We start from the raw sequence: 13,409 nt of genomic DNA, 5'->3' as shown, positions 1-13,409 counted from the left end.
AAAACAGGAAGCCAGAACATGACCGTCACCATATAATTTCCAAGAATATTTTAGAATTCTTGATGTAGACACAAGCAGTTTGGGTTACTGTAGGTTAACCCTTAATTCTTTTTCCATAAATTTCCTGAGTAAAAGTTTCCTGAGATACACCATAAAAAGAAGGCAGTGATGTTTGGAATGTGCTGGGTTTCATCTGACCTCACCACGGAGCCTCAGGTGCATGCCCAGAGATTTGCACAACAACAACAATAGCACCTGATACTCTGTTTTAAAAGCTTTCAAAGTTTCGGTAGTGCTCTGTAATGTGTGGTGAACATTACTTAGCAATCTATGGTTAGAGATTCTAAAACAGACAAACTATTTTAAACCTTCTGTGGTTTCTGTATTTTAAAAGCCCTTATCACCAAGATGCTGGAAGATTTAAAATGGACATACTTAGTGTGGGCAAATTAATCATGAAAGTTACAGTCAGAAGTATGTATGTGAAGACTGTATGTCTGTCTATGGTACAGATACATGAAGGGTGCCCACCAAAATGACCACAGTTGGTAAACTACAATAAAGGTATACAGTTTAACAGTAGGTCTAAGTGTATTATATAACAAGAGGGATGTATTACAAGATGAGCTAATTCAATTACTTTGGGTAATGAAGCAAAGACCTCGGGATTAGGAGAGCAAAGATCTTTAAGGTCTGAAAAGAAATGGAAATGGGGGATGCCCCTTAGTGACTAGAGGTGCCCAGTGCCTTGTGACAGTGCCCAGAGTCAGCCTGGTATTGTCTCTGCAGTGAGGACTCTGGGAGAGTTTCAGCTGCAGGTTCTTCAGCCAAGCCAGTGGGAACACTGCACACAAAGTCATGGGGCATTTGCTTGCTCCAGGCCACAGCAGGACACAAAAAAAGCCTGTCCACTGTGAATTGTGTCACACTACCAACAAGGTAGGGAAGCCACTCTGAAAGGGGCTCTCATGTTTCACCCGAAGCCTCAGCTGCTTGCCTGAATGGAGCCAACAGCTTGAAATGTGTTTCAGCCAGGACTGCCCTGACCTTGATCTCCCTTAGACTGGCTATTAATCGGCTGGCTCTGGGTAGCAAGGTGTAATGGATTGCATGTCATCCCGTGGACTTGCAGGGCACCACCATGGCATGCAGCATTCTGTGACTGGCTTCTCAAGGACTTGGTGAAGGTTGGAGCATGCAGAGGTGGAAGGGCACCTATCTTCCCCTGATGCATCATTAGCTGAAAGAACACCACAGACACTGCTGTTGATATACAGGAAGAGCCGAGTCTTCAGGCCCCACACTTGGACCAGGTTCCTTTTAATACTGAGCGCTTGGTAATCTCTTCTACCCACAGTGCCCCTTTGAAAGCCTCGGCTTTTCTTTCATCCGTTCTCTATTTTTATTGTTTAAGCTTCACAGAGGGTTATGACAATTGTGGGACTCTATTTTTTCCCCATTGCTGATAGGTTTTAACAGTGAGGATATTTGAAATCCTTCACAGGGTTAACACAGTTTAGAGCTATCACAGTTCCTGTGATCTTTTGATAGTTATCTACTATGTTATAACTACTGTAACATTGACTAGTGGCTCTGTGTTTCAATTATGATCTACATATATTTTATGTAATAATTACATTTGCTGATAACAATGCAATATTCGTAACTTGGATGTCTTTCCCACAAAGACACTAAAGCTTCAGAGAGGCGTCAAAACAGATATTCAGCATCACTAAAAACATGTTTTGATAGTCTGCCTTCTCTTTCACACTGACAGCTATTCATTGCTGAGGAGCAGCCATTATGAAATATATTGAAAATGCATCAGAATGCTCCTTATTTTATCTTTTATTTTATAAAGTTTTGTCAGCCACAGAGTTAGTAAAGCCAAGGAAACAAATGGCAGGGTCTTCTGCTGCTTTCTTGTTATTTCTGTACTCTTTTTAGTCAACTATATGCATTTGAGTGACCAAACTTTTTATTCATGATCATAAGAAATACTTATTCTTACTTACTAGATGCTTCTGGCAATGATTAAAAATATAAACATATGTTTACATCATGGCAGTTTGGTATCCCGCCCCAGCATCAGTTACATAATGATTAAAACTGACCAAGTAAGTTTGGAAACTTAGAATTTAGAAAGCAATCATTGTACCCTAAGAGCTTCCATTAAGGTCTTTTGAGACAGAGAAGCCTTAGCTATCCATGAGTTTCCCTTATTTTAAGGAGTAACACTTTCAGTATATTAACACTTGAGAGAAATGGTTTGATTTGATTTGATTTGATTGTTTTTTTATGTTCATCTTTTACACTTGGGAATACTCTGTTTGAATGGCAGTTGTCCAGCTAGAGAGACGGTTAGCAAAATGCAAAGCTTGCATATCTGCACAGCTGGACATCTGCACAGGCTGCACATCTGCATATTTGTGCATCTGCATGGGCTGCACTTCTTCTGCACAGGCTACAGGATCTGCTAAGCTGCATGGGGTTCAGGACTCTTATTTTGTGTTAGTGGCTTTTGGCAAGTATTCCCTAGAAACTGTGGTCCAATCACTCACATTATGAGTGAAAAGCTGGGTTGGCTGTGCAGATATGATTGTAAGAGAAAAAGATTTTGAGTCTTCGATACTGTGTTCAGAAGCATGAAATAGAATTCAGGGCAGCAGCCTCTGCATTTCCCAGACTCAGAATTTCCTGTCCTCATCCCAAACTTCAGCAGCAAAGAAGGCATTTAATTTCCTGGTGCAGCAAACACTCTGGCCCAGCTCTTGGCAGCCGTCTGTGAACTCTGATGAGTAGGTCACAGGGCTGTTGGCAAGAAGAGAGGCCTTCTCTCCTTTTCAACATAAAACCAAGTTTTCTAAATTGCTATCTCCTTCATGAAATGTTCATTCTAATTTCACATGTTCCTGAAGAGTTAGTTGTGTGGCTTGCCTCTAACAGCCTTTTCTGGGGGGTGTCTTGGCTCAGTTTGGCCTAGTATTGATTGGGTACTCTCTCTTTCTCCCAGCAGTCAAACCTACCTACAACAGCTTTTATGTGTACTGCAAAGGCCCCTGCCACAGAATCCAGCCTGGAAAGCTCCGAGTTCAGTGCGGCACCTGCAGACAAGCAACACTCACCTTGGCCCAGGTAGGGAAGAAAGGGTCCTCATGGGACTGCTTTTGCCTGGATTAATAAATGTGTCTCTGTGGAACCACCTTTCCCTGTTTCTGACTGAGGATCCTCACATTGAAAGTAAGATGTTCTTCCGGAGGCTTCAATTGCTGATGGCATTCAACTTTCATGTCAAATATAGCCTTCCCTCTGGGTTTCTTTTGGCTCTGTAAGTTCAGCTGGTGCATGGCCCCGTCTCTCTGCCACATATAACACACACACACACACACACACACACACACACCCTACATCTTTTTTTCAGCTCAGACCTGAGGAAAGGCTGGGTAGAGGTAATTTATAGAAATAATGGACTCATAATGTGATGGGGGTGTTTTATGGAGGAGACTCTGAAGGAACATCTTTGAGTACTGGAAATGTGCCACATTGTACTTGTGTGGTGGCAGCTTGGCTACACATGTCAGAATACACTAGAGGGTTCATCTAGGAACAGTGCACTGAGGTTGCTCAATTAAGTGACAACTTACTGCTAATCATAACAAGAGTAAGAAGGACAGCAGACCCTCAGGGGCTGTACTGAGAGTAGTGGTACCCAAATTAGTGCTGCCACTGCCTTCTGCTTGCTCCATGCTGCCCTGCCCTGAGTGGTTCTCATGTTTCCAAATCACTGGGGGGGGGAGTAAAAAGGTGAATACCACTGTGTGACCCACGTCATTCTCTGACACTTAAATTCACTGTCCATAAGTAAAGTTTGGTAAAACCCAGGCTACCTCCTCTATGCCTGTTGTTTATAGCTGTGTGCATGGATACAGGAAGGGTAGCTTCTAGAACCTAAATATTTATGTGGAGAAAAGGCTCGCCAACCTTCTATATAAAATATAAGGGCAGCTGATGAGCAGGTTCCACGCAATAGCTCAGTAGCAGACTATGGGAGGTGGAGGAATCCTTGAGTGTGTGAAGCCATGAGTGAGTGTGTGCTGTTGCCAGGAGCTGGCCATGTCAAGGACCCTAAAGCCTCAGACCCACTGGAAAATGGCAAGGCCTTCCTGCTTATTGGGTGAGGTTCAGAGGGACAGCAAAGTCTCTCCCTGGTCCATGCACATGCATTGATAGTGTATATAGAAAATGTCTACAGATATTTACAACCTGAAGACTGCTCCCTTACAGAGACTGCTCCTACCAAGATTAACTAAACCTGTTTTCTTCATCAGCTGTGTGCCATAACCCTGCCTCCTTACTTATCTGTGTGTAATTACCTCCATGTTTAGCTGTGTGCAATGACTCCACCCCTCCGTTCAATGCATATAATAAACACACTGAGATCCCAGGCTCCTGCAGCTTCTCCATCAGAGACCCCACTCCACCCCATCTCAGCCTGTCTGTGCATCTGGGTCTCCCAGTGTTCGTCTTTTGCGTTCTCTCATTACCCTAGTCTAGTCTGCCCCGAGAGCTGTGCTGGACACAGCAGCAGACTGTGATGTTGATGTGGCATTGGGCAGTAGCATTTGGAATGTCTGATCCTCACAGCTGTGAGTGCACAGGCATAAAAGTACCAAGTCCTTAGCTTAGCTAGGTCAGATACTTAGCTGTGGATAAGTACCCCAGTTACCAGGCAGAGACCCCAGCGACAGGGTCCACTCAGGGTTCACTATGCAGGTGATGGGGGTCAGGGAAAGTCCTGATAAATGAGACTGTAGGGGATTTGTTGAAGACCTCGAAAACACACCGAATAAAGGAGAAACCATGGGTCCATTTCCTCAAACCTGTGATACAGTGTTTACATGGGATACAGTATTTTTAAGTAGATAGTGAAGCCATATCATTTCACCTGAAGCAGTTGCAGTAAACTCTCCTCTATTATCTCACTGAGCAGGACTCCTGCCCCAGAGCAAGCTGTGTGGGTCCAAGGAAGTGTTTCTTCAATCTGTTCCTCTCCTTTGCTTTTCTTCAGTCAACACACAGCCTCTTTTTCTGTACTCAACCTGATGACTTCCAGTGGTGGAAACATCCTTGCTTCCTGGTGTGTCTTAATGAAAGCTGCAATAGCAGTTTAATTCTCTTCACACAATGCATCATTTATTTCACAGCATCACTCTTAGCAGTCCCATTTCTGATTTGGGAAAGTTGAGTCTTAGAGGGATCCAGGAATTTACCCATGAAAACCAGAGCTTGGGAACTGAGAGTTTGAACCCAGACTTTTTGAACCCAGAGGATAGTTTGGTCTCTTCTTCTGCCATACAAATGTATATATACCTAAGGGTCACACACACAAAACACAGAAATCAGACAGGGGATCAAATGTCAAGTTAGATCTGGGGTAGTAAGGAAGGGGAGGATCCTGGGTCATGGAGAGGCCCAGACTGCAGCACTGGCTAATAGTTGGCAAGCCATGGGATAAGACTCATTGTGTCTGATGTTCTGTTTTGCCTTTAATCAAGAGAATCATAATTATGCAATTTTATGTGAAATTTATCATTTGAAAAAGGTACTCTGTGGAGGACAAATAGAGAACAAAAATAACCCCAACATTAAAAAACCCCAAAATCTTACATCTTCTGTCTCCATGTAGCCAAGCAAAGTAGAGCACAATAGGCACTGCATGGTGTGTTGACACTAGAAGGGAGCCTGGATGAGATAAGCACCCACACGAGTCAGGGAGGCAGTGCAGTGTCTGACTGTAAAATAGCTGTGTGCCCATGAAGCAAAGCCAGTTCCCTGTGTCCTGCCCTTGTCAACTTGGGGACAGTCATTCACTGATATGACCGTATGTATCGCTGATTGATAGGGAGATTATATCAGTATAAAGAATGCTTAAAACAGTATTCATGACACATCTAAAGGTGTCAACCTCTTTATCACCATTATTCAGTCATCATCCACACACATACTTATCCACGTGTATATGTTTATTTGTGAGTTGGTATGAAAATCTATGCTTTGGCCCAGTCCTTTCAGAGAACAGATGCTCTCTCTCCCTCATTGGTTCAGAGGCAGCTAGGATTCCACCTTTGAGAAGCTTCACCATCCTCGAAGGTTAAGTCCCAGCACTCTGATTTCCAGGACCATTCCCCAGAGCCATCATGGTGTGTTAGTATAGAGGTCTCTCTCTACCCCATCTCACATGCCGTCCCCAGGACTTCGTGAGGAGGTCCTCCATTCTCATCACTGCTTTAATTCTCTGTATGCTGTTCACTATCATCCCATCTATGTGCTCTGTGTGGTCAGATAGCCTGTCACTGTCCCTCACTTTACCCTCATCGGCTCACTCTGTGCTTTGCCTGCACAGCACAAGCAGATAATGTTGAACATCGAATCTGTTTCTGAGCCTTCATATATTGACTTCATAGTGCCACACCCATTTGAAAGCCTGTCTGGCATTTTAGAATTCTATTACCTTATTAGGATGCATTTACAACAGTTTGCCAGTTTCCTTCCTTGTATTTCCCTGTCTGTGCTTTTCTCTAATTTTTATGACACATTTGCAAAGCGACGAGTCTCTAACAAAGAGACTTCATGAGGTTAAGTAACACCCCAACGTCACATTGGTATCAAATCCTTGATCTGGAAGTGAAAAGTCTTATCTACTTTGCCCACAGTCCTAGCCTTTCCTAGGATAGATTGTTTACTGTACAAATCCAGCAACCAGTGGTCTGTTACTTAACTATTTTCCACATGCTAAAACATCACCAAAAACACTCATGGAAAACATTCTCAAGGACTTAGGGGAAATGGAAACAGGATACTTGAAAGACGGTTTTTCACCCGTATTTCAGATGTCACGTAACTGGTCCATAACAGAGATCAGACACTTCAGTTTTGTCATTGAAATGACAGCTCACATAGTAAAGCTACACACTCAGTGGTGGAGAGTGGAACTGCAGCTTAGCCTGCAAGCATCCATGTGGTACTGATGGAACAGGTGCTGGATTTTGCCAAGGAGGATGGTTTCTACATAAATACTAGTCACCTATTAGGTTTCACTTTTCAATTCTTTATAAAAATCAACAGTTTATACAACTTTCTATGTATGTGAAAATACAAGAATATGGGGTCATCAGTGGGTGACTATTTGCAAGCAATTAGTGTGTGGTTCACTTAAGAATATATGCAGAGATGTTCTTAAGGGAAAAAAGGTAGAATCATCTTAGCCAACTGAGTTACTTTTGAGCATACACTTTCATTTCTATTGTCTAGAGAGCTCTGTCTGCAAAGAGCCATGTGCCCATAGTGTGTCTTTGTGGTCACCTCTATGTGTTTTGTTGTTATTAGATACTCATTAATGATGCCAGTATCTCCTCAACTCTACTTACACTGGGCATGTAGCAGCAATAAGCCATTCACACTGGATGTTTTGGTTTAAACCACACTTTACCTTTAATATGCTGTCCCCAATAAATGGGCAAGGAAGATGAACATTAGCCATCTCTGTCCCAAAAGGAAATTGGAGTCTGAGGTTTTGACATGACCTTGCAAGTGAGTTGAGAATCAACTCACACACCAGGTTCTCTACCATTTCCAAATCAAAATATCCTTTTCATTTCACGGTGACCTTGACCAGGATTTCAACTAGATGGAGATATTCTTTTGAAATGTGAGTACTCACTGGAAAATAGTGAACACGGCTGATTGAAAAAACATGGCAGGCATTCAATTTTTCAACTACTTCTTCAAAGATTACCCACTTGGGGCCATGCAGGAATGAGATGGGGTGAACCCAGCAGGGGTTGCTCTGTGCATTGCTATTGTTTCTGATTGCATTTTTGAGCAGTTAAGTGGGTAATTTGAAATGACTCATGTCACTGTTTCGCAGATTTCCCTAGGACCTGATCATGGCAACCAAGGCAGTCTCAGAGACCTCTAACACTTTGTCTGGCCTGGGGACTTGAATTAGAGTAGCTGCTAATGGGGAGTCTCTTTTGTTCTGTGGGAGCCTCTAGGCTCCCTGCAGGCTGTGTGTCTCTAATCCTAATGGGACTTCTTTCCACTGTGGGTGAAGAATCAGATCCATCCCACCTCCACTCTCAGCACTGCCCACATTCCAGGGACGTCAGTTTCCTCAAGAAAAAGACTAAATCATTGTGGAAGAAACTGACTCATCTAATTGGAAATAGGCTTCAAATACATTATAGAGTCAAGTCGTCGTCGTCTCCAGCCATAAGTCAACAGAATGTGCACGTGTGCTCACCTTGCCTAAAACTAAAGCCCACCAAAACCTTAGCTTCTGATTAAAGCTACACATTGAAGAACATCTCCAGCACTCAGTACGGGCTGTGGGCATTATCCCACCAGCATCTTTGTTTCTACTCAGTTTGTTACTCTAAAAATTAATCAGAAGCCAGGAGATTACTGCAGCCAAGAAGTTTGGATGATATTTCCCCTACAATCACTATAATTACTTTATCTCAAAAAGAACTTTATCTCTGCCACCCTAATGAGATAGTCTGCCTCGGAATAGCATTAAAGCTAAAAGGTTTCTGATGAGAAATGGTGCAATAAATAGAATAAGATGTAAAGTGCCTGGCATGATAGATTTTGTTTAAAATTGGTTTATAGATTAGGCAAAATTTATGTGAGGAAATTTATTAAGAAATATAGTTAAAATGTGTAATCATTCTTAAACTTAATATTTGCTACAGATTAATTGTTGGTCAGGGGGCTGGTTGCCTGGGAAGCTAGGCACATCTTTTTAATGAATTATAGTCTTGGGCTTACTTATATCTAAGCTTACTTCCTTTCTAGTTTCAGTATCAAATGCAATTGTCCCCTCTTTGTGTTTGGTCACGTTGACTGTCAAGCATTTGAGAGATTCTAGAGTGCAACAGAGAGTCTACATGCTACTGCATACTTCAGAAGTCTTCCCAGGATGTGGTTTTTTACACCAGAGTGGCAACTATGCTTGCATTCCATCTTGCTCAATGTTTGTCCAGAGGCCTACATAAAAATTTCATCTCCTGGAAGCTGTAGCATCCAAACCAGTGAAGACATGCAGGCCAAGTGTCTGCTAGCAGGACCAGTCCTAGGCTCGCCTCCACCCTGTTGTACATTTTTCCCACCTGAGTTTTCTTATGCCTTATGTCTTCAGTTGTGCTCTCCATGGTGCTGATCCATTATATTTGGGGGCATCTTGAGGAAAAAGACAAAGAAAACAATACACAGTGACCCAGTATATATTGTATTTAAAAAATCTAGTAGTGTGTAAATACATTACTATATTAGGTAAAGTGGCCATTTGGAAAGTCAGATTTTGGTGGTTCACAGCAAAAAGCTCCAGCTCCTACAGATAGTCACAGGGCACACACATAAAGGGCATGACTGGTTGATGTGCTGGATGTCTTGTGTTTACAGGACAGCTTAGGCTTGTTTTAATGACTGTCGGTGGGTTCTCCAATCTCTAGCTGTGGCTCTGGTGGGAGAGACTGAAATGGGAGGAACATAGAGGGGACAGAAGAGCAAAGGGCAGGGAAGAGGATAGGATAGGCAAGCAGGGACTTCATCCTATTCTGTGTAGCAAGATGGGCAAAGCCAGAACCAGTACATACCTTAAAATAATATTCTACAACGTGCTGGGTGGGAATGACTAGTGGCATCCATGTTTGTGATGGTTATTATGTGGGAGTGACTAGTGGCAGCCATGTTTGTGAATGCATAATTGTTTTAGATCAAGTTCAAAAACTCACACATTTCTTTACTGAGAAATTTTGCTTTCATCTGCAATATTTGTATCAACATCTTTAATCTGGCAATTTGGCCAGACTCGAAATTGTTTTGGTGAATGAAATGACACTGTTTTTCAGTGGTTAATTCTATGCACAGTTGTGACCCCTTTACAGAATGGAATTGATATATTATCCATTTTACAACTTAGAAGCTTTGTCAAGAATAATGGAAATAAAAAATAGATCCTTAATGCAGTGGGTTACTTTATTTGTTCTTTGCTTAAGAAGTAAATTACTTCAAAACCTCACCAGGGAAACATAAACAGAATTTAGAAGTCTTGTCTCAGGCCACAGTATATCTTTTGTCAGTGTTTTGTAAAAAAAACAAAAAACAAAAAAAAACAAGCATATTACCCCACACTAATAAACTGGGGGAGTCAGGGGAGTCACATTGAGAATGCTGTCCTGGAATTAGGGAGGGCATTCAGCGCAGAACTGAGATCTGTCTGCGCATTATTTTACAGACGCCTTTGTACTTATGCATGCATGCATGCCTTTTCCACCTGGGAATATCAAGCTACCTGCATAAATGTATCATTAAAGCCAGATGGGAAATGGAGAGGTTAATTGACTTTACTTGGGTCACACAGTGAGAAGGAAACTAAGCTGAGAATTAATTCTGGGGAACTGGAACATAAGTTCTCACTGAAAGTACCTTCATTGTGTTACATGGGTTTTCTTACTAGAGCATGGGGAGAGTTGAGACCTACTCTTTAGCCTCTTCTTGAAGATTCTATTTTATCCAACCACAGTTCCTTAAGCAGGATCAAGATTCAAGAGCAGGATAAGAGGTGAACATGGGCATCTCCTTCAGTGCAGCAAAAGGGCTCATGCACTTAGACAAATGAAATCATGAAAAGGGGGAATGATCACAGATTAGGAATTTTCAAATGACCAGCCAGCCAAGTTGATCTGTGCTTCATACCAATGACACTAGAACCTTTGGTCTTAGTTTGTCAGCAAGGGCCACATGCTTCTCTGAACATGATTATTGCTCTACCATTATTCATTGGTGTGCTTGAACTAAGGGTACTCCCAAACAGTATCAAATAATTATATTTCTGGCCAGTATCAGAATTACTCTCAGTATTTTGTGCACTATAAATCATCAGTTGGCAGGGAGAATTTCATATTCATTCAGAAAGCCTTTCTAATAACTATGTACTGACCTACTGCCTATGAAGTGGCCTGCAATTAAAATAATCAGATATGGCCAGAATTGAAAACTGGAGCCATTAATTTCAAGACGGGCATCTTCTCCCTTTCCAATGACATGCTAAAAACATGAGAAACTAGGCCACTATTTAAAGTAGTTTTGGTGAAGGTCAGTGTAAGCAAGTGTGACATAACCTACAAGTTGTATAGTGTTGCTGCAAGCAGATAAACTATGCATAAATACAAGCAGAGAAAATGAGATACAAGTTCATGAGATAAATAGAGTGTGACCAAAAATCTAAAACAAGACTTGTCTCTTGGGTGCCCCTGTATTTGTTCATCACAAGACTCAGTTCCAAAAGTATGGAAAATCTACCTCACCTGTCTCTGTACCCAGCATAGTACACAACACACAGCATGCATTTTTTATGATGTGTGCAGTCCATAAAGAATTGACTGAAGGCATCCTAGTCACTGCTTGCCTCAGCTTATCCATAATCCTCCATCAGAAATGGTTTGTGTAGTCATCCAATCTGAATCTCCAGTCCTGAAAGAACAGTTAGGTCGCATGCTACCTGGCCTTATGATGGAGGAATCTCCCTTCCAGGGATGTTCTAGTGAATCTTCTTCAACCCCTGGGCTTTCACTGGTATCCATCACAACTTTCTCTGTTGCCCCCTGAGATTTCACGGACATCTTCTTGGGCAGAATGGAACACGATCTTGGAGTAGTCTTTCCATATTTTCTTTGGAGAGGACCCATATGTCTTCTATTTAGATGAACATTGAAAACACACACTGAATCCAGCATGCCCATCCTAATCAGGTATCTCAACTCTCAGAGTTTCTGGGATCTGATCCAGACCACACCTGAGCTGTCTGGCCAAGACTGATGCGCCCTCTAACAACTGTAGCACATTCGTTCAGTCATTCCAACAAGTTTTCTCCCTTTCAATTTAAAATGTGGTGGGTGTCTGTTATGGTGGGATGTAGATAATCACAGTGTAGACATGCCCAACACCTCATACTTTTTCTATAAACCATCTCTAGTAAGGCAGCTTTTATACACACTGGTTGGTGGGAGTTTGAGAAATCGCACCAGGTGCATACTAGGTTGTGTAAGGGAATTCTCTGTACATTTTGCTAGCTTTTACTAGGATCTTAAAACTGCTCTAAAAATTAAAGTCTATTCCAAATTATATACCATTTTCTATGTTTGTAATTTGCATATAGAATCCAGCCTTCTTTTGATTGCTAATGTCTACTGCATCTGATGCTCCGACTGAAACCTGAAATGTAACATTATGCTATATAAGCTAAATCTGTAGGACCTTTAAAAGTTAAAACATATTTTCATTCTCAGCATCTTTATTGATATGCTAATCATGTGAGTTTGGACAGACAGGCATCACAGTGGCCATTATATTACCTGAGAGAAGTAGATGAGGTCCTCAGACAGAGCAAGGCTGCTGAAGGAGCATCGTTATCTTTAGCATGCCATACTTCTTAGCCTCCCTGAGGCATTCAGAATGTTTTAGATGTACAAGATCACCGCCAATCTTTGCTTCTAAGAGGTTCTTCTGTTTCCTTTGATTTATGTTTTGGAACTCCTATCTTTGCTGGGGCCATGGATGCCACTGACATGTTCTTTGCTTAATGTCATGTTATAGCTGTTCCAACCATCTATTAAATTCCATCTCAGAGTCCAGAGATAATAAAAGCTGAAAATGAGCTGCAATCTTGGACCCCTGATAACACAGAGCTGCTATCCTTTAGGCTAAGTTATATGCAGTAGTCTTTCCTAGGATAAAAGATTTTTTTTCAGTTATCTCATCATGAAGGACATGGAGAATACTGAAATCTGACTGTCTTAGCATGAGTGCTGGCCCTTCCTATTGTTTGCTTAGGCAACTAAGATAACTTTTAATAGTGATTTGGACGAATTCTAATTTGGAATAGTATGTTCAACCATGACTTTTGATTTCTTCATTTAGAAAGCTGTAATTTAGAGGAAGTGACTGAAGATAAATGGGTATTGATATTAATTTCTATATCTGATTTCAGTGTCATTTACTGGAAAAAAAATTTTAAATTATCCAGCACAACTCAACATTTAGTGAGCACTTGTTTTCAAATGACCATGTATTTTACTTAGCCTGGAAATTTTGGATAAGCACAGACAAAAATCTATAACATTGGAAAAACATATTTTAGGTGAAATATATACTAAATTAATGTCACCAATTGATGGGAATGCCATTTTATGTGTTCAAAAGCAGAGCCCAGTACAAGTTTCACAAAACGCCAATTTCACCTCTATCGAATGATGTTGTCTTAAGGTTAGAAAGGGTAGGTTAACTACATAAACAGTGTTGTTTTGTTTTAATTATAGGTTTATGTGTAAGAGCTTTAAAGTAAATGC

At 41.4% G+C, this 13,409-nt stretch overlaps 1 protein-coding gene across 4 annotated transcripts in view; it reads left to right on the top strand.

Annotated features, from left to right (window-relative positions):
* Positions 1–13,409, top strand: part of Prkn (parkin RBR E3 ubiquitin protein ligase) — a 1,098,850-nt gene that overhangs the window by 420,852 nt on the left and 664,589 nt on the right. For 3 of the 4 annotated variants that reach the window (XM_027401103.2, XM_027401105.2, XM_035440440.1), the window contains one exon: positions 3,014–3,135. In XM_027401103.2, coding sequence (XP_027256904.1) covers positions 3,014–3,135 — 122 coding nt within the window. The remainder of the gene's footprint in view (positions 1–3,013; positions 3,136–13,409) is intronic. The other variant, XM_027401104.2, reaches the window with a different exon arrangement.

Source organism: Cricetulus griseus, chromosome 2 (assembly GCF_003668045.3).
Source record: "Cricetulus griseus strain 17A/GY chromosome 2, alternate assembly CriGri-PICRH-1.0, whole genome shotgun sequence".
NCBI classification, from domain to species: domain Eukaryota; kingdom Metazoa; phylum Chordata; class Mammalia; order Rodentia; family Cricetidae; genus Cricetulus; species Cricetulus griseus.
The sequence above is the reverse complement of the archived record's forward strand: the minus strand, read 5'-3'. Positions and strand labels throughout refer to the sequence as shown.